Raw genomic sequence first — 23,029 nt, forward strand, 5'->3', positions numbered from 1 at the left:
TAGTTTTGATATTTTTTTTATCAAATGCTAAAGTCAAATGAACACAAGTATATCCTGACCGTCCATTTGATCTTTGTGATTATTAATTATTCAGTTAAAGTGTTGTATTGTCAACTGTTATTGGACAATGTGCAGTATGTTCACCGAGAACTGATGATAAAAAGGTTGTACAGAAATATGTTCGTGACATATGGCATATTAACCACTTTACAGTAATCACCTATAGAAAACGTATAGCTCACTTTGCCTTTCGATGGGTATATTTAAAATACAATTTTGTTAAATGTGATTAATAGAACGTGTGGCCAAAATCCTAATGATTTCACTTTTTTACCCAAACAATAATGTTTAACATAATTTCCAATTACATTCTTGCAATGAATCTTCCAGCATACCCTAACCAAAGTAAAGTGAACATTATGCTAAACTATCAGATTTATCTAAAACAGACGTCCTCAAAACGAAGAAGTATATTGGATTTCATCCTCCTCACCCTCTGACAAAAAACAAACAAACAGTAAATCATGTACAACAGTGTAATAAATCTATCCCTTTATCCTCCTTATCTCTGTCAGCTAAGGAGACATGTTCACTGTAGAAAACCGGAGGAGTGGTGACCTTTTGAACTGTGACTGTGTGTCTTGAAGTACAGTCCTGTCTGTCCTCACACTGGGATTGTTACTCTTGTCTACCAGCCTGCTCTCGCTCGGTAGCAAGTAGCCCGGGGACGAGGTAATGGGCTGGTTCTGATTCTGTGGCACATCCTCTGAACACAACAGCCAGTCAACAAACGGTATCCGAGTCTGTGTTCAGTTTAGTTAGGACATTCAGGTATGTGTTCAGATTAGTTAGGACATTCAGATATGTGTTTAGTTAGGACATTCAGATATGTGTTTAGTTAGGACATTCAGATATGTGTTTAGTTAGGACATTCAGATATGTGTTTAGTTAGGACATTCAGATATGTGTTTAGTTAGGACATTCAGATATGTGTTTAGTTAGGACATTCAGATATGTGTTTAGTTTAGTTAGGACATTCAGATATGTGTTTAGATTAGTTAGGACATTCAGATATGTGTTTAGATTAGTTAGGACATTCAGATATGTGTTTAGTTAGGACATTCAGATATGTGTTTAGTTAGGACATTCAGATATGTGTTTAGTTAGGACATTCAGATATGTGTTCAGCAGTCTGCCCATCCAGAAGTGCAGTCTGGCTCTCCTATGTGACTGAGGTCGGGGCTTCACAGAGTGTTATCACATAGTGTCCTCAAGTCCCAGTCACTGTGCCTCGTAACCTCACACAAACCCAGGCTTCATGGAGGACCGACGACATTTGGGGCAGCCCTTGGATCCGTTGTTCTGTAGACACCTGAGAGGATAGAAGAAGACGAGACTGGGAACTGACCCCATGTCAAATCCTAAGAGTTCCCCCTGTTTCCACCCCTGGACATGAAACATGTAGAATATGTTAAAACCTCTTAAGGTTAAGCCCCTTTTTTTACATTTTTCACCTAAAATTACTTTCCCAAATCTAACTGCCTGTAGCTCAGGACCTGAAGCAAGGATATGAATATTATTGATACCATTTGAAAGGAAACACTTTGAAGTTTGTGAAAATGTGAAATTAATGTAGGAGAATATAACACATTAGATCTGGTAAAAGATAATACAAAGAAAAAAAACATGCTTTTTTTTTGTACCATCATCTTTGAAATGCAAGAGAAAGGCCATAATGTATTATTCCAGCAAAGCTGGCATTTAGATTTTGGCCACTAGATGGAAGTAGTCTATGTGCAAAGTTTTAGACTGATTCAATGAACCATTGCATTTCTGTGCAAAATGTTCTATCAGGACTGCCCAAATGTGCATAATTGGTTTATTAATACATTTTCAAGTTCATAACTGTGCACTCTCCTCAAACAATAGCATGATACTCTTTCACTGTAATAGCTACTGTAAAATGGACAGTGCAGTTAGATGAACCAGAATTTAATTCAGTTTTCTGCTAATATCAGATATGTCTATGTCCTGGGAAATGTTCTTGTTACTTACAACCTCATGCTAATCGCATTAGCGCACGTTAGCTCAGCGGTCCCGCAGGGGGGACACCGATCCCGTAGAGGTTTTTAATCAAGGCAAAAGTCCCTACTGGAGGTGGAAGATGTGAGAGCAGGACAGAGCCATATGTAGTAATAATATGTAGACTATATAACATGTAAATGGTCATCGTTAGAGCACCTACTGGAGGTGGAAGATGTGAGAGCAGGACAGAGCCATATGTAGTAATAATATGTAGACTATATAACATGTAGATGGGTCATCGTTAGAGCACCTACTGGAGGTGGAAGATGTGAGAGCAGGACAGAGCCATATGTAGTAATAATATGTAGACTATATAACATGTAGATGGGTCATCGTTAGAGCACCTACTGGAGGTGGAAGATGTGAGAGCAGGACAGAGCCATATGTAGTAATAATATGTAGACTATATAACATGTAGATGGGTCATCGTTAGAGCACCTACTGGAGGTGGAAGATGTGAGAGCAGGACAGAGCCATATGTAGTAATAATATGTAGACTATATAACATGTAGATGGGTCACCTACTGGAGGTGGAAGATGTGAGAGCAGGACAGAGCCATATGTAGTAATAATATGTAGACTATATAACATGTAGATGGGTCACCTACTGGAGGTGGAAGATGTGAGAGCAGGGCAGAGCCATATGTAGTAATAATATGTAGACTATATAACATGTAGATGGGTCATCGTTAGAGCACCTACTGGAGGTGGAAGATGTGAGAGCAGGGCAGAGCCATATGTAGTAATAATATGTAGACTATATAACATGTAGATGGGTCATCGTTAGAGCACCTACTGGAGGTGGAAGATGTGAGAGCAGGACAGAGCCATATGTAGTAATAATATGTAGACTATATAACATGTAGATGGGTCACCTACTGGAGGTGGAAGATGTGAGAGCAGGACAGAGCCATATGTAGTAATAATATGTAGACTATATAACATGTAGATGGGTCACCTACTGGAGGTGGAAGATGTGAGAGCAGGACAGAGCCATATGTAGTAATAATATGTAGACTATATAACATGTAGATGGGTCATCGTTAGAGCACCTACTGGAGGTGGAAGATGTGAGAGCAGGACAGAGCCATATGTAGTAATAATATGTAGACTATATAACATGTAGATGGGTCACCTACTGGAGGTGGAAGATGTGAGAGCAGGACAGAGCCATATGTAGTAATAATATGTAGACTATATAACATGTAGATGGGTCACCTACTGGAGGTGGAAGATGTGAGAGCAGGGCAGAGCCATATGTAGTAATAATATGTAGACTATATAACATGTAGATGGGTCACCTACTGGAGGTGGAAGATGTGAGAGCAGGACAGAGCCATATGTAGTAATAATATGTAGACTATATAACATGTAGATGGGTCATCGTTAGAGCACCTACTGGAGGTGGAAGATGTGAGAGCAGGACAGAGCCATATGTAGTAATAATATGTAGACTATATAACATGTAGATGGGTCATCGTTAGAGCACCTACTGGAGGTGGAAGATGTGAGAGCAGGACAGAGCCATATGTAGTAATAATATGTAGACTATATAACATGTAGATGGGTCACCTACTGGAGGTGGAAGATGTGAGAGCAGGACAGAGCCATATGTAGTAATAATATGTAGACTATATAACATGTAGATGGGTCACCTACTGGAGGTGGAAGATGTGAGAGCAGGACAGAGCCATATGTAGTAATAATATGTAGACTATATAACATGTAGATGGGTCACCTACTGGAGGTGGAAGATGTGAGAGCAGGGCAGAGCCATATGTAGTAATAATATGTAGACTATATAACATGTAGATGGGTCATCGTTAGAGCACCTACTGGAGGTGGAAGATGTGAGAGCAGGACAGAGCCATATGTAGTAATAATATGTAGACTATATAACATGTAGATGGGTCACCTACTGGAGGTGGAAGATGTGAGAGCAGGGCAGAGCCTGCAGCTGTTGGTTCTTCTCTCCTATGGACTCGCCACACATTCCACAGTACAGCTCCAGCTCCTCCACACACTGCAGGAACTTCACAACCTGCTCCCTCAGCTCCTCCTGACTCTCCTTACTGCGGTAGATCCCCTCACTGAGACAGTGCACCTTTAGACTACACAGCTAACAGAGAGAGAGAGAGAGAGAGAGAGAGGTGTATATAGGGTTAGAATCAACACACAGACTGAACATAGCTGACATACTGCAGTCGATTCCCTCATTCAGAATGCACAGCTATGGGACAGGAACTGGAATTTAGCCCAAGCTAAAGTGTGACAGTGCATCTGACTGTTGCATGATTGTTTTAAATTGCACAGTATGTTTTGTTACAGTAAAAAGGCAGCATATTTTCATGGTATTTATTCAGAACTATGTGCGCTGTACCTTGGTTCCTAAAGCCTCTGACAACTCCTGCGCTCGCTGCAGAGCATCCAGAGCCTTATCTAGCTCTTTCTGCTGGAGCCAGCACTTCCCTACCCCCAGGTACACCTGGGTCTGCCCAAGACGGTTCCCGATCTCTGTCATTATACACATGGAGGACTCGTAACGAGGCAATGCTTTCTGGAGGAGAGGAGAGGAGAGGAGGGAGAGGAAAGAAGAGAAGAGAGAGAGAGAGAGAGAACAGGAGAAGAGGGAGAGGAGAGAAGAGACAAAGAGTTGAGAGGAGAGAAAAGAGGAAGGAGAGGAGAGGAGAGGACAGGACAGGAAATGAGAGGAGAGGACAGGACAGGACAGGAAATGAGAGGAGAGGATAGGACAGGACAGGAAATGAGAGGAGAGGAGAGGACAGGAAATGAGAGGAGAGGAGAGGAGAGGACAGGACAGGAAATGAGAGGAGAGGACAGGACAGGACAGGAAATGAGAGGAGAGGAGAGGACAGGACAGGAAATGAGAGGAGAGGACAGGACAGGACAGGACCGGAAATGAGAGAAGAGGGGGAGGAGAGAACAGGGTTTGAGGAGAGAAAATAATATTAATCAAGCCCAGACTATATTGAAGTAATGTTTTGCTCTTCAGATTACGTCCATTTATCTGCAACAGTGTAGTACGGACAGTATTTGGTAACTTACATCTACGTCATTCCGGCAGCGGTGGATATCAGCGAAGTTCAGTAAGCACAGCGCCTGGAGAGGTCTGTCCCCGTGCTGCAGGGCTATCTTCATGGACTCCTGGAGGATGGGAACCACTTTAGTGTAACACACAACCTTAGAACAACACACACACCCTTAGAACAACACACACACAACCTTAAAACAACACACTCACAACCTCTGAACAACACACACACAACCTCTGAACAACACACACACAACCTCTGAACAACACACAACCTCTGAACAACACACACACAACCTCTAAACAACACACGCACAACCTCTGAACAACACACGCACAACCTCTGAACAACACACAACCTCTGAACAACACACACACAACCTCTAAACAACACACGCACAACCTCTGAACAACACACACACAACCTCTAAACAACACACACAACCTCTAAACAACATACACACAACCTCTGAACAACACACACACAACCTCTGAACAACACACACACAACCTCTAAACAACACACACACACAACCTCTGAACAACACACTGTACTGTGTATAGACAGTAGTTATATAGGATGGTGTGTATAGACAGTAGTTATATAGGATGGTGTGTATAGACAGTAGTTATATGAGGGCTGCTAGGGCTGCTAACTGAAGGCTGCTAACTGAGGGCTGCTAACTGAGGGCTGCTAACTGAGGGCTGCTAACTGAGGGCTGCTAACTGAGGGCTGCTAGGGATGCTAACTGAGGACTGCTAACTGAGAGCTGCTAACTGAGGACTGCTAACTGAGACCTGCTAACTGAGGGCTGCTAACTGAGGGCTGCTAACTGAGAGCTGCTAATTGAGGGCTGCTAAATGAGGCCTGCTAACTGAGGGCTGCTAACTGAGGACTGCTAACTGAGGACTGCTAACTGAGAGCTGCTAATTGAGGGCTGCTAAATGAGGCCTGCTAACTGAGGGCTGCTAACTGAGGGCTGCTAATGTTTTTACTCCAGGATGAATTCTTTCCTTGGTCAGATGTATTCTAACTATGACAGGATGAATGAAATGTGTTGGAGATAAATCTATTCAGCAGAACAGCAGTGATAAATCTGAAACAACACTCCCCATCTCAGTCCCCAATGGAACCCTATTCCCTATATATAGTGCCCTACAGGGCTATGGTCAAATGGCACCCTATTCCCTATATAGTGTCCTACAGGGCTATGGTCAAATGGCACCCTATTCCCTATATAGTGCCCTACAGTGCTATGGTCAAATGGAACCCTATTCCCTATATAGAGCCCTACAGGGCTATGGTCAAATGGCACTTTATTTCCTATATAGTGCCCTACAGAGCTATGGTCAAATGGCACCCTATTCCCTATATAGTGCCCTACAGGGCTATGGTCAAATGGCACCCTATTCCCTATATAGTGTCCTACAGGGCTATGGTCAAATGGCACCTTATTTCCTATATAGAGCCCTACAGGGCTATGGTCAAATGGCACCCTATTCCCTATATAGAGTGTGGTGGCTAATTTCTGCATTACCAAATGAGGAGAGTTACAAACACACCAGTCTGAGTTAAACTACATATTTAATAATTAATAAGATACTTTTGCAAAAGTACTTTGACCTTCAAAAATGCACTCTCTCGAATGAACCAGGAAGGTCTCTATACAAAGAGATTTTTATACCCATGAATCCACCCCTTCAACGTACATTGACGAACCACAAATCTTGTGAACAGTTCACAAAGGTTAAGTTTTGTATGAATGGATATCTATAAACCATAGCAGACAGCAACTGCTATATCAACAGAGTCATTGTATAGACCGGTATTTGGTCTCCCTGTGTAACGCCCTGGCCATAGAGAGGTTTTTTTTTTTGTTCTTTATTTTGGTTAGGCCAGGGTGTTTACATTGGGTGGGCGTTCTATGTTCATTTTTCTATGTTGGTTTGTTTCATTGATTTTGGCCGTGTGTGGCTTCCAATCAGGCACATCTGTTGTTGGTTGTTGCTGATTGGGAGTCACACATAAGGAGCCTGTTTTTCCGTTGGGGTTTTGTGGGTAATAGTTTCTGTTAGATTATTTCCTAACAGGACTGTTTAGCTGTGGTGTTTCTGTTCAGTTTTGTATAGTGTTCTTACGTTAATTAAAATCATGATGAACACTAACTCCGCTGCGCCTTGGTCTACTCTCTCTCCCGACAGCCGTTACACCCTAGAACCGTCCCTCCCTGGTACGGTATAGAACAGAACTATTAGCTCATGTCCTCTGGAATGCTTTTTATGCGTTCTAATCAAAATACACCATAAATCTCCTCTGTCAGTGCTATCTCATAGAGGCCCATCCTCAGTAAAACACCTCTTGTTCCCACTCCTGGACAAGCTCACTGAGGGGAGTGACCTGCGCACAGACATTGTGGAGACAAATAATTGGTTCCCCATTAATCACGCCATCCCTTCACATGGTTTAAGAAATAGGTAAAGACACATTCACATATGAAGACAATGTTTCATTCTGTCCTCCTCTCTTGCTGATATTCTGCATAGCAACAGAGACATATAAAAGACAAGTCTGACCTCTCCCCTCTCTGGGCCCCGAGTGTCTGAGCCCCAGCTGAGGGAAACGTGCAACTGAAAGACACCAGAGTCCAAAGGACACTTTCTAATGACAAGTATCTCACATAAGCATATTATACTAATAAAACATCTTAATTATCTATGTTACCCAACTAATTCTGATTCATCCACCACAAGAGCCCTACAGGGCTATGGTCAAATGGAACCCTATTCCCTATATATAGTGCCCTACAGGGCTATGGTCAAATGGAACCCTATTCCCTATATAGAGCCCTACAGGGCTATGGTCAAATGGAACCCTATTCCCTATATAGAGCCCTACAGGGCTATGGTCAAATGGAACCCTATTCCCTATATATAGTGCCCTACAGGGCTATGGTCAAATGGAACACTATTCCCTATATAGAGCCCTACAGGGCTATGGTCAAATGGAACCCTATTCCCTATATAGAGCCCTACAGGGCTATGGTCAAATGGAACCCTATTCCCTATATAGAGCCCTACAGGGCTATGGTCAAATGGAACCCTATTCCCTATATAGAGCCCTACAGGGCTATGGTCAAATGGAACCCTATTCCCTATATAGAGCCCTACAGGGCTATGGTCAAATGGAACCCTATTCCCTATATAGAGCCCTACAGGGCTATGGTCAAATGGAACCCTATTCCCTATATAGAGCCCTACAGGGCTCTGGTCAAATGGAACCCTATTCCCTATATAGAGCCCTACAGGGCTATGGTCAAATGGTACCCTATTCCATGTATAGTGCCCTACAGGGCTCTGGTCAAATGTAGGGCTCTATACAGGAAATATGGTGCTATTTGGGACAACCCTCCCCACTGCTCTGCCACTACCCAACCACCACCACTCCTGCAGTCCTTAGCAGTGACATCAAGCTATTTCTCTGTCTCTCCAGTAAAGTATTACAGTTAACTCTGTACCCTCTGTGTTAATGAACACTTTAAACCAGAGGCAGCATATTTCTACCCAGAGGTCTAAGACCGTACAACACAAAAACACACTGCCTGGCAATGCTGGCTGCACCTGTCTCTAATACAGTCTGTTGGTCTGTCACTCTCTAACACAAAAACACACAACTGAGTGTAGAAAATATTAAGAGCACTTTCCTAATATTGAGTTGCACAGGATACAGAATAGCATAGTAAATCACGGTGGTTACTGAACTCAACTACCCATACCGTCACCTTTACTTTAATCCCATCCATCCTTTACTTTAATCCCATCCATCCTTTACTTTAATCCCATCCATCCTTTACTTTAATCCCATCCATCCTTTACACTAATCCCATCCATCCTTTACTTTAATCCCATCCATCCTTTACTTTAATCCCATCCATCCTTTACTTTAATCCCATCCATCCTTTACACTAATCCCATCCATCCTTTACTTTAATCCCATCCATCCTTTACACTAATCCCATCCATCCTTTACTTTAATCCCATCCATCCTTTACTTTAATCCCATCCATCCTTTACTTTAATCCCATCCATCCTTTACACTAATCCCATCCATCCTTTACTTTAATCCCATCCATCCTTTACTTTAATCCCATCCATCCTTTACTTTAATCCCATCCATCCTTTACTTTAATCCCATCCATCCTTTACTTTAATCCCATCCATCCTTTACACTAATCCCATCCATCCTTTACTTTAATCCCATCCATCCTTTACTTTAATCCCATCCATCCTTTACTTTAATCCCATCCATCCTTTACTTTAATCCCATCCATCCTTTACTTTAATCCCATCCATCCTTTACTTTAATCCCATCCATCCTTTACTTTAATCCCATCCATCCTTTACTTTAATCCCATCCATCCTTTACTTTAATCCCATCCATCCAGGAAGTAAACAAACATTGGAATTTAACTTTCCGTTGACCTTCTGAATTATTTATTTTTTATTTAACCAGGTCGGCCAGTTGAGAACAAGTCCTTTATTTAACCAGGTAGGCCAGTTGAGAACAAGTCCTTTATTTAACCAGGTAGACTAGTTGAGAACAAGTCCTTTATTTAACCAGGTAGGCCAGTTGAGAACAAGTCCTTTATTTAACCAGGTAGGCTAGTTGAGAACAAGTCCTTTATTTAACCAGGTTAGGCCAGTTGAGAACAAGTCCTTTATTTAACCAGGTAGGCTAGTTGAGAACAAGTCCTTTATTTAACCAGGTAGGCCAGTTGAGAACAAGTCCTTTATTTAACCAGGTAGGCCATTTGAGAACAAGTCCTTTATTTAACCAGGTAGACTAGTTGAGAACAAGTTCTCATTTACAACTGCGACCTGGCCAAGATAAAGCAAAGCAGTGTGACACAAACAACAACACAGAGTTACACATAAACAAACGTACAGTCAGTAACACAATAGATAAATCTATATACAGTGTGTGCAAATGGTGTGAGGATGTAAGGCAATAAATAGGCCATAGTAGTGAAGTAATTACAATTTAGCAAATGAACACTGGAGTGATAGATGAGCAGATGATGGTGTGCATGTAGAGATACTGGTGTGCTAAAGAGCAGAAAAGTAAATAAAAACAGTATGGGGATGAGGTAGGTAGATTGGGTGGGCTGTTTACAGATGGACTATGTACAGCTGCAGCGATCGGTTAGCTGTTCAGATAGCTGATGTTTAAAGTTAGTGAACCAAATATAAGTCTCCAGCTTCAGTGATTTTTGTAATTTTGCAATTGAAATGGAGTTGACCCCAAGCCTTCTTTACAGCAGTATCTAGTCTCATATCATCTCTGGGAATGTAGGTAATAAATAATAACTCACTGGATTAATAAACAATGCCACTAGTACTAAACAACACTAATAAACGTTACCTCACAGCACTCCATGGCATCAGGCAGACGGTCCAGCTTCCTGTAGGCTACAGACATGTGGTACTGGCTCATGGCCCTGTACTTCAGACTCCAGCCTTTACCGTAGTCATTCACCAGCTCAGCCGCTTTACACGGGAAGAACAGGGCTTTCTCGTAGTCCTGATGGGAGGACATAACAGATCATTTACACAGGAAGAACAGGGCTTTCTCGTAGTCCTGATGGGAGGACATAACAGATCATTTACACAGGAAGAACAGGGCTTTCTCGTAGTCCTGATGGGAGGACATAACAGATCATTTACACAGGAAGAACAGGGCTTTCTCGTAGTCATGATGGGAGGACATAACAGATCATTTACACAGGAAGAACAGGGCTTTCTCGTTGTCATGATGGGAGGACATAACAGATAATTTACACAGGAAGAACAGGGCTTTCTCGTAGTTCTGATGGGAGGACATAACAGATCAATTACACAGGAAGAACAGGGCTTTCTCGTAGTCCTGATGGGAGGACATAACAGATCATTTACACAGGAAGAACAGGGCTTTCTCGTAGTCCTGATGGGAGGACATAACAGATCATTTACACAGGAAGAACAGGGCTTTCTCGTAGTCCTGATGGGAGGACATAACAGATCATTTACACAGGAAGAACAGGGCTTTCTCGTAGTTCTGATGGGAGGACATAACAGATCATTTACACAGGAAGAACAGGGCTTTCTCGTAGTCCTGATGGGAGGACATAACAGATCATTTACACAGGAAGAACAGGGCTTTCTCGTAGTCCTGATGGGAGGACTTAACAGATAATTTACACAGGAAGAACAGGGCTTTCTCGTAGTCCTGATGGGAGGACATAACAGATCATTTACACAGGAAGAACAGGGCTTTCTCGTAGTCATGATGGGAGGACATAACAGATCATTTACACAGGAAGAACAGGGCTTTCTCGTAGTCCTGATGGGAGGACATAACAGATAATTTACACAGGAAGAACAGGGCTTTCTCGTAGTCCTGATGGGAGGACATAACAGATAATTTTCACAGGAAGAACAGGGCTTTCTCGTAGTCATGATGGGAGGACATAATAGATCATTTACACAGGAAGAACAGGGCTTTCTCGTTGTCATGATGGGAGGACATAACAGATAATTTACACAGGAAGAACAGGGCTTTCTCGTAGTCCTGATGGGAGGACATAACAGATAATTTACACAGGAAGAACAGGGCTTTCTCGTAGTCCTGATGGGAGGACATAACAGATAATTTACACAGGAAGAACAGGGCTTTCTCGTAGTCATGATGGGAGGACATAATAGATCATTTACACAGGAAGAACAGGGCTTTCTCGTTGTCATGATGGGAGGACATAACAGATAATTTACACAGGAAGTACAGGGCTTTCTCGTAGTTCTGATGGGAGGACATAACAGATAATTTACACAGGAAGAACAGGGCTTTCTCGTAGTCCTGATGGGAGGACATAACAGATCATTTACACAGGAAGAACAGGGCTTTCTCGTAGTCATGATGGGAGGACATAACAGATCATTTACACAGGAAGAACAGGGCTTTCTCGTAGTCCTGATGGGAGCTCACAGAACAGGGCTCTGGGCAGCCGAGCGGAAATGGAGGAAAACTAGCCTCCCTGCGGACCTGGCATATTTTCACTCCCTCCTCTCTACATTTTCCTCCTCTGTTTCTGCTGCTAAAGCCACTTTCTACCACTCTAAATTCCAAGCATCTGCCTCTAACCCTAGGAAGCTCTTTGCCACCTTCTCCTCCCTCCTGAATCCTCCTCCCCCTCCCCCCCATCCTCCCTCTCTGCGGATGACTTCGTCAACCATTTTGAAAAGAAGGTTGACGACATTCGATCCTCGTTTGTTAAGTCAAACGACAGCGCTGGTCCTGCTCACGTTGCCCTACCCTATGCTTTGACCTCTTTCAGACCAGTATCCCTTCTTTCTTTTCTCTCCAAAACTCTTGAACGTGCCGTCCTTGGCCAGCTCTCCTGCTATCTCTCTCAGAATGACCTTCTTGATCCAAATCAGTCAGGTTTCAAGACTGGCCTTTCAACTGAAACCGCTCTTCTCTGTGGCTCTCCACACTGCTAAAGCTAACTCTCTCTCCTCTGCTCTCATCCTTCTAGACCTATCTGCTGCCTTTGATACTGTGAACCATCAGATCCTCCTCTCCACCCTCTCCGAGTTGGGCATCTCCAGCGCGGCTCACTCTTGGATTGCGTCCTACCTGACAGGTCACTCCTACCAGGTGGTGTGGCGAGAATCCGTCTCCACACCACGTGCTCTCACCACTGGTGTCCCCCAGGGCTCAGTTCTAGGCCCTCTCCTATTCTCGCTATACACCAAGTCACTTGGCTCTGTCATATCCTCACATGGTCTCTCCTATCATTGCTACGCAGACGACACACAATTAATCTTCTCCTTTCCCCCTTCTGATAACCAGGTGGCGAATCACATCTCTGCATGTCTGACAGACATATCAGTGTGGATGACGGATCACCACCTCAAGCTGAACCTCGGCAAGACGGAGCTGCTCTTCCTCCCGGGGAAGGACTGCCCGTTCCATGATCTCACCATCACGGTTGACAACTCCATTGTGTCCTCCTCCCAGAGTGCTAAGAGCCTTGGCGTGACCCTGGACAACACCCTGTCGTTCTCCACTAACATCAAGGCGGTGACCCGATCCTGTAGGTTCATGCTCTACAACATTCGCAGAGTACGACCCTGCCTTACACAGGAAGCGGTGCAGGTCCTAATCCAAGCACTTGTCATCTCCCGTCTGGATTAGTGCAACTCGCTGCTGGCGGGGCTCCCTGCCTGTGCCATTAAACCCCTACAACTCATCCAGAACGCCGCAGCCCGTCTGGTGTTCAACCTTCCCAAGTTCTCTCACGTCACCCCGCTCCTCCGCTCTCTCCACTGGCTTCCAGTTGAAGCTCGCATCTGCTACAAGACCATGGTGCTTGCCTACGGAGCGGTGAGGGGAACGGCACCTTCGTACCTTCAGGCTCTGATCAGGCCCTACACCCAAAGAAGGGCACTGCGTTCATCCACCTCTGGCCTGCTCGCCTCCCTACCTCTGCGGAAGCACAGTTCCCGCTCAGCCCAGTCAAAACTGTTCGCTGCTCTGGCACCCCAATGGTGGAACAAGCTCCCTCACGACGCCAGGACAGCGGAGTCAATCACCACCTTCCGGAGACACCTGAAACCCCACCTCTTTAAGGAATACCTGGGATAGGATCAAGTAATCCTTCTACTCCCCCCCCCAAAAAAAAAAAGATATAGATGTACTATTGTAAAGTGGTTGTTCCACTGGATATCATAAGGTAAATGCACCAATTTGTAAGTCGCTCTGGATAAGAGCGTCTGCTAAATGACGTAAATGTAATGTAAATGATTACACAGGCAGGCCTCCACCAAACTAGAATACAACAGGCCTCTACCAGGCTAGAATACAACAGGCCTCTACCAGACTGGAATACAACAGGACTCTACCAGGCTAGAATAAAACAGGCCTCTACCAGGCTAGAATAAACAGGCCTCTACCAGTCTAGAATACAACAGGCCTCTACCAGTCTAGAATACAACAGGCCTCTACCAGACTGGAATACAACAGGCCTCTACCAGGCTAGAATACAACAGGCCTCTACCAGGCTAGAATACAACAGGCCTCTACCAGACTGGAATACAACAGGCCTCTACCAGGCTAGAATACAACAGGCCTCTACCAGGCTACAATACAATAGGCCTCTACCAGACTGGAATACAACCAGGCCTCTGCCAGGCTAGAATACAACAGGCCTCTACCAGGCTAGAATACAACAGGCCTCTAATAGGCTAGAATACAACAGGCCTCTACCAGGCTAGAATACAACAGGCCTCTACCAGTCTAGAATCCAACAGGCCTCTACCAGGCTAGAATACAACAGGCCTCTACCAGGCTAGAATACAACAGGCCTCTACCAGGCTAGAATACAACAGGCCTCTACCAGGCTAGAATACAACAGGCCTCTACCAGGCTAGAATACAACAGGCCTCTGACCGGGGCCTTCTTGGCTCACTCAGCCTCTGCACCAAAATGCATTTGACAAGATGTTCAATCAAGGATGTAACAAAGTAATAGCAATGTAATTAACAAATATAGGACATTTTCTCAGAGCGTCATAATAGACATACTGTCGTCACTTTACCTTGAGCTGGATGTAGAAGTTCCCCAGGCTGCAGCAGACTCTAGACTCCAGCATCTTGTCATCATTGTTGTGGGCGTATCGCAGGGCCTTCTCATAGCTCTCTAGAGCCTTCTGGAACACGCTGACGCCCAGGAACGCGTTGCCCATGCTCAGACACACCTGGCAACACAAGTAGAGGCAGAGGTCATAAAGGCAGAGGTGGTAAAGGACTTGAATTCATTGCATTTTGGCATTTTTTTCAGTAAACTCAGATGTACGCAGACATCCAGAGGTCCCAGACGTCCAGAGGTCCCAGAGGTCCCAGACATTGAGGTCCCAGACATCCAGAGGTCCAGACATCCAGAGGTCCAGACATCCAGAGGTCCAGACGTCCAGAGGTCCCAGACGTCCAGAGGTGCCAGACATCCAGAGGTCCAGACGTCCAGAGGTCCCAGACATCCAGAGGTCCCAGACATCCAGAGGTCCCAGAGGTCCCAGACGTCCAGAGGTCCCAGACGTCCAGAGGTCCCAGAGGTCCCAGACATCCAGAGGGTCCCAGACGTCCAGAGGTCCCAGACGTCCAGAGGTACCAGACGTCCAGAGGTCCCAGAGGTCCCAGACGTCCAGAGGTCCCAGACGTCCAGAGGTCCCAGACGTCCAGAGGTCCCAGACGTCCAGAGGTCCCAGACGCCCAGAGGTCCCAGACGTCCAGAGGTCCCAGACGTCCAGAGGTCCCAGACGTCCAGAGGTCCCAGACATCCAGAGGTCCCAGACGTCCAGAGGTCCCAGACGTCCAGAGGTCCCTTTCTCTTTATTTTCCTGTTGTTTTGTCTCTTATTGTAAGAACTTGTTGTTTATTGTTTTGTTGTTTTGTTTTCTGCCACCATTATGTATGTGGCGTGTTTTGTCTGGCAACAGGAAATAAGGTGAAGTAGCATATATTACAGTATTATAATATGATTGTATATTATTGCTGAGACCCACCTGTCCGTTAAGTTGCAGACTGACAGTGGTTCCCTGCATGTTGAGGCAGGTCTTACAGTAGGACACAGTCTTCTGGAAGTCACACAGCTTCTCGTTGCTCCTAGCCAGGTTCAGGTAGCCCTCAGTCAGGTAGTCTGGGTCCTCCATCTCCCTGGCTGTGTCTATCTGGGCCAAGGCATACTGAGGGAGGGAGGGAGGGAGGGAGAGAGAGAGGAGGTGAGAGGGGGGGAAAGAGGGGGGAGAGGGGGAGAGGGGGAGAGAGAGAGAGAGAGAGAGAGAGAGAGAGAGAGAGAGAGAGAGAGGGGGGAGGGGGAGAGAGGAAGAGAGAGAGAGAGAGAGAGAGAGAGAGGGAGAGAGGGGGAGAGGGGGAGAGGGGGAGAGAGAGAGAGAGAGGGAGAGGGAAAGAGGGAGAGAGAGGGGGAGAGAGGGGGGGAGAGAGGGGGGGAGAGGGGGAGAGGGGGGAGAGAGAGTGGGGGAGAGAGAGAGAGGGAGAGAGAGAGAGGGAGGGGGAAAGAGAGAGAGGGGGAGAGGGGGAGAGAGAGAGGGGGAGAGAGAGAGAGACACGAGATGGACAAAAAAGGTAGGAACAACGTAGATAACTAACACTATGGACACAATGTAGATAACTAACACTATGGACACAATGTAGATAACACTATGGACACAATGTAGATAACTAACACTATGGACACAATGTAGATAACTAACACTATGGACAATGTAGATAACACTATGGACACAATGTAGATAACTAACACTATGGACACAATGTAGATAACTAACACTATGGACACAATGTAGATAACACTATAGACACAATGTAGATAACACTATGGACACAATGTAGATAACTAACACTATAGACACAATGTAGATAACTTACACTATGGACACAATGTGGATAACACTATGGACACAATATAGATAACACTATGGACACAATGTAGATAACTAACACTATGGACACAATGTAGATAACACTATAGACACAATGTCGATAACTAACACTATGGACACAATGTAGACAACACTATGGACACAATGTAGATAACTAACACTATGGACACAATGTAGATAGCTAACACTATGGACACAATGTAGGTAACACTATGGACACAATGTAGATAACTAACACTATGGACACAATGTAGATAGCTAACACTATGGACACAATGTAGATAACACTATGGACACAATGTAGATAACTAACACTATGGACACAATGTAGATAACTAACACTATGGACACAATGTAGATAACTAACACTATAGACACAATGTAGATAACACTATAGACACAATGTAGATAACTAACACTATGGACACAATCTGGATAACTAACACTATGGACACAATGTAGATAACACTATGGACACAATGTAGATAACACTATGGACACAATGTAGATAACTAACACTATAGACACAATGTAGATAACACTATGGACACAATGTAGATAACTAACACTATAGACACAATGTAGATAACTAACACTATAGACACAATGTAGATAACACTATGGACACAATGTAGATAACTAACACTATAGACACAATGTAGATAACTAACACTATAGACACAATGTAGATAACTAACAGTATAGACACAATGTAGATAACACTATGGACACAATGTAGATAACACTATGGACACAATGTAGATAACTAACACTATAGACACAATGTAGATAACTAACACTATAGACACAATGTAGATAACACTATGGACACAATGTAGATAACTAACACTATAGACACAATGTAGATAACTAACACTATAGACACAATGTAGATAACTAACACTATAGACACAATGTAGATAACACTATGGACACAATGTAGATAACTAACACTATAGACACAATGTAGATAACTAACACTATAGACACAATGTATATAACTAACACTATAGACACAATGTAGATAACACTATGGACACAATGTAGATAACTAACACTATAGACACAATGTAGATAACTAACACTATAGACACAATGTAGATAACACTATGGACACAATGTAGATAACTAACACTATAGACACAATGTAGATAACTAACACTATAGACACAATGTAGATAACTAACACTATGGACACAATGTAGATAACTAACACTATGGACACAATGTAGATAAGTAACACTATATGCCAGTTTGACAGTTCTCTATTGAAAGTGCTTTTTATTCCATCACGAGGCCTAATCTGTAGCCGGGGGACTGGCCTTGCAGTCACAAAACAAAACCTTTTGATAGGATAGAAGTAATGGAATATTGTTATTGATTAAATTATGTCATGTACCTAAATATATACAACAATTTAGTCACCCTTTAACACATCAGGGTTAAGAAGTTTCAGTTGTTCAAGTTTTAAGTCACAGTCTCCCGTTTTGGGGCCCGGTAACTAAGTTAAAAATGTATTCATTAAACAGTGGGTATAGGAGTGAGTAGGGAGTTTTTATGTCAACAACAAGGCCCACATCCAAGCTCTGGTTGCAAGGCTCTCTCTCTGTGCCCCCCAGTCCCCTGTATCCTGTGGAAGCCACACATTAACCCTCTGATGCACCTCAGGATTCAGTTTAGATAACGCCATAGAAATAGAATGTACTACAGTCAGATTTCCATGGTCTGAGGGGCTTTGTCCATTCTAGTCCAATCTATTTCTATGGATAATCCCAGGAGGAAAAAAAGGTTTGAAACAACACCATGTTCTTTCACCATTGTTGAAATGCTGCAATGGAAGAGCTGGATCTCGATCACTCTGCCTCCTGGCATCCACCATGATGACACATTAAATTAATGACAACAACAGCATCCCCCTCATCATATCCATCATCATATCTCTCCACACAACCTCACAACAGATTTACTGCCATTTCAGTTTAAAACCACATGCATTCTTGGAACCGGTTCAGGGAACAGAACTGAAAACCCGGAAAAGAACAGAAATGGAACCGGGTACGAAAGTGATCCATACTGTTCCGGAACAGAACCGTCTTTTACATTCCAGGCAAAAAAAAGCAAAAAAGCACCTATGCAAAGCCCTCACTCTGTCCCTCAGAAACTTATTCCAGTGTCTGCCTGTCAGCTGAAAATCTTTGCCAGTGTGTGTGTAGGCTACATGCCCCTCACCCTCTGAAGCACAGGCTACTGACCAGACATTACAATTATTATTCAGAAAATAGGAAGAGAGATTATTTATTAGCTAGAGAAGAACGAATTCACTTTTTCAAATGCTAGTTAAGGATACTATAGGCCTAGTTATCACGTTTCATGTTGGATTTATTAACTACAAAAAGGTAAGAAGTGTTTTTAAGTCTGGTGCTGCTCTGCGTTGAACGCTATTCAACGTTCCTCCATAGAAGCCGCACCTCATAGGCATAATTCTGTGGACCTAATTCAGATAATGATGTCATAACAAGATGCCCAGTGCTACTGTAACCGGTGTGAAATGGCTAGCTAGTTAGCGGTGGTACGCGCTAATAGCGTTTCAATTGGTGACGTCACTCGCTCTGAGACCTTGAAGTAGTTGTTCCCCTTGCTCTGCAGGGGCCGCGGCTTTTGAGGAGCGATGGGTAACGATGCTTCGTTGTGGGAGGTAGTTGTTGATGTGTGCAGAGGGTCCCTGGTTCGAGCCCAGGTAGGGGCGAGGAGAGGGACGGAAGCTATCCTTTAACACTACAAGTCTCCTCCTCAACCCTTTCTTGCTCTCTCCTCATCCGCAAAATTTCAGTTGCGTCTTGCTCCATAGGCTACACTTGTGTGTCCATCATGCATCTAAACAACTAGCTGGCCGGCTCCATCTGCACTGATTGGTCTAAACAACTAGCTGGCCGGCTCCATCTGCACTGATTGGTCTAAACAACTAGCTGGCCGGCTCCATCTGCACTGATTGGTCTAAACAACTAGCTGGCCGCACCATCTGCACTGATTGGTCTAAACAACTAGCTGGCCGGCTCCATCTGCACTGATTGGTCTAAACAACTAGCTGGCCGGCTCCATCTGCACTGATTGGTCTAAACAACTAGCTGGCCGGCTCCATCTGCACTGATTGGTCTAAACAACTAGCTGGCCGGCTCCATCTGCACTGATTGGTCTAAACAACTAGCTGGCCGGCTCCATCTGCACTGATTGGTCTAAACAACTAGCTGGCCGGCTCCATCTGCACTGATTGGTCTAAACAACTAGCTGGCCGGCTCCATCTGCACTGATTGGTCTAAACAACTAGCTGGCCGGCTCCATCTGCACTGATTGGTCTGAACAACTAGCTGGCCGGCTCCATCTGCACTGATTGGTCTGAACAACTAGCTGGCCGGCTCCATCTGCACTGATTGGTCTAAACAACTAGCTGGCCGGCTCCATCTGCACTGATTGGTCTAAACAACTAGCTGGCCGGCTCCATCTGCACTGATTGGTCTAAACAACTAGCTGGCCGGCTCCATCTGCACTGATTGGTCTGAACAACTAGCTGGCCGGCTCCATCTGCACTGATTGGTCTAAACAACTAGCTGGCCGGCTCCATCTGCACTGATTGGTCTAAACAACTAGCTTTCCGGCTCCATCTGCACTGATTGGTCTAAACAACTAGCTGGCCGGCTCCATCTGCACTGATTGGTCTAAACAACTAGCTGGCCGGCTCCATCTGCACTGATTGGTCTGAACAACTAGCTGGCCGGCTCCATCTGCACTGATTGGTCTGAACAACTAGCTGGCCGGCTCCATCTGCACTGATTGGTCTAAACAACTAGCTGGCCGGCTCCATCTGCACTGATTGGTCTAAACAACTAGCTGGCCGGCTCCATCTGCACTGATTGGTCTAAACAACTAGCTGGCCGGCTCCATCTGCACTGAATGGTCTGAACAACTAGCTGGCCGGCTCCATCTGCACTGATTGGTCTAAACAACTAGCTGGCCGGCTCCATCTGCACTGATTGGTCTAAACAACTAGCTTTCCGGCTCCATCTGCACTGATTGGTCTAAACAACTAGCTGGCCGGCTCCATCTGCACTGATTGGTCTAAACAACTAGCTGGCCGGCTCCATCTGCACTGATTGGTCTAAACAACTAGCTGGCCGGCTCCATCTGCACTGAATGGTGAAGTCATTTAATGAGATAAATGTAAACAACTGTTGATTTCACAGGTTTTAAAAAAGGAACAGAAAGGAACTATATAAAGCGGTACTTTTTTTTTTTTCGAACCGGTTCATAATATTATTTTGTTGGTTGGAACAGTGGAACGTAAAGACTTTTTAAGGGGTTGTTCAGAACAAAACGATTGGAAAATAATTTCAGTTCCAACCCTTGATAGTGCTGCGTTATAATCCCAAAAGATGGACACTTCAAGATATCCATTATATAATACATGCAGGACTTGGAGGAAATCATAGGATCATACTACAAAGTCTATCCTATGAAATCGTTTTTGCCTAACTCAACTAACGCCTAATATCACCTGTTCAATCAGGATGTGGAATGTGTCTACAACTGTGTGACATACTACCCAAATAGCTAACATCTCTCAACACTTCAATAACAGTATGTTGAACTGATGAGAAATTAGAAAAATTCTACTTCAACATGGCTAGTGAACTTGACAGGGACTCTCTCTCTCTCTCTCTCTCTCTCTCTCTCTCTCTCTCTCTCTCTCTCTCTCTCTCTCTCTCTCTCTCTCTCTCTCTCTCTCTCTCTCTCTCTGTGTGTTTTACCTTGAGCATCTCTTTATACTTCCCCATCTCAGAGTGGGCGGTGATGAGACAGCCCAGCACTCTGAACTTCCCGCCGGGGTCTGAGGTCTTCTCCAGCACCTTGATCCAGACATGCAGGGCTTTGTCAGTCTGATTGGCCTGGTACAGCTTTAAGCCTTTCTCTACCTGCTGCTTGGTTTGGTCCTGGCCCATCTCTGCTACAAGGAGGTGCCTCATAAAAATATTCATCCGTTTAGGTGTTGTTTGGCTTTCAGTGGAGGACCAAGAAAGTAGATCCTTGCCCATGTACAGTGGGTTATGTTAAGAAAGTAGATCCTTGCCCATGTACAGTGGGGTTATGTTAAGAAAGTAGATCCTTGCCCATGTACAGTGGGGTTATGTTAAGAAAGTAGATCCTTGCCCATGTACAGTGGGTTATGTTAAGAAAGTAGATCCTTGCCCATGTACAGTGGGTTATGTTAAGAAAGTAGATCCTTGCCCATGTACAGTGGGTTATGTTAAGAAATTAGATCCTTGCCCATGTACAGTGGGTTATGTTAAGAAAGTAGATCCTTGCCCATGTACAGTGGGTTATGTTAAGAAAGTAGATCCTTGCCCATGTACAGTGAGTTACATTAAGAAAGATCTGGTCGTAGAGACTGAGGATCCTCTAACGAGCTACGATTCTCTGACGTTCCTCTCTGTGGTACTAGGCCTCTCTCTCTCTGATCCAGTAGGTCTCTATCTCTCTCTCTCTCTCTCTGATCCAACTCTCTCAGCTCCGGCAGGCGACGGGGTCAGGAGGACTGGGAGGAAACTAGATCCAGCACCTTAAAGAACCAGCCAAGTAGCACCTTCATACCTAATCACTTTGAGGAAGAGACGAAAGGAAAACCAAACATGTCCCTCACTACTTCCTCAATCCAACAGTAACACTTTTTAAGAGTTCACACTTCAGTTCTCCCGAAGAAATTCTGCTTTAGAAAAAAAAACGCTACAGAAAAAACGTCTCCCTGCGAAGTGCTGGCAGCAGTATCCCAGAATATCTGCACCCTCCACACCCCTGTGAAAGGAATGTCCAGCGCCCCAGTGTCCCCCTACCCCCTGTACCCCCTCCTTCCCTCTCCCTGTCCCTGGGCTGGCGCTGCAGCAGATGCCCCTGTCACTCTGGACCATGTGTCACTATAGGAATCCTGCTCTGTCCTCTGTTCACAGATCCAAGGTCCCGATAGGAGACGCTAGATCCTCTCTACCCTCCTCGCAGAAAGACCTCAATCAACCCTTCAACAAAACTCTTGAGTTAAAACGCTACCACTACAACCCAGCCGTCAGAAAATACATAGAGTTACACTCAGAAATGGATCTGACCTGGGAGAGGAGAGCAACAGCTATAAGAAAAGTTATTTCACAACATTGGAGGTGCGGCTTGTCAAACAAACTACTCCTAGTGGCTGGCTGGTCACTCATTCCTGTGGGTGGGTCTAGTGGACTGGAGACACACACACACACACAGCCCCACCCCACTTTAACCCTCACCCTGGTGTCAGCACACACACACACACACACACACACACACACACACACACACACACACACACACACACACACACACACACAGC

At 44.6% G+C, this 23,029-nt stretch overlaps 1 protein-coding gene across 3 annotated transcripts; it reads right to left on the reverse strand.

Annotated features, from left to right (window-relative positions):
• rapsn (receptor-associated protein of the synapse, 43kD) lies at positions 1-22,814 on the reverse strand. 3 transcript variants are annotated; one of them, XM_045688587.1, is made up of 9 exons: positions 21,771-22,814; positions 21,432-21,730; positions 15,733-15,912; positions 14,770-14,928; positions 10,557-10,715; positions 5,152-5,250; positions 4,466-4,642; positions 4,005-4,204; positions 1-1,372 (listed from the first exon to the last, which is right to left on the reverse strand). In XM_045688587.1, exons 2-9 carry the CDS (start codon positions 21,714-21,716, stop codon positions 1,300-1,302), a joined length of 1,332 nt encoding a protein of 443 aa, XP_045544543.1. In that variant the 5' UTR covers positions 21,717-21,730; positions 21,771-22,814; the 3' UTR covers positions 1-1,299. The 3 variants fall into 3 exon arrangements, 2 of the variants coding, with proteins under 2 accessions (XP_045544543.1, XP_045544542.1); XR_006757112.1 differs by having other exon boundaries at positions 2,694-4,204; positions 21,432-22,814; XM_045688586.1 differs by having other exon boundaries at positions 21,432-22,814.
• Between the last annotated feature and the right edge of the window lie 215 nt (positions 22,815-23,029).

The sequence above is a fragment of the Salmo salar genome, chromosome ssa10 (assembly GCF_905237065.1).
Source record: "Salmo salar chromosome ssa10, Ssal_v3.1, whole genome shotgun sequence".
NCBI lineage: Eukaryota > Metazoa > Chordata > Actinopteri > Salmoniformes > Salmonidae > Salmo > Salmo salar.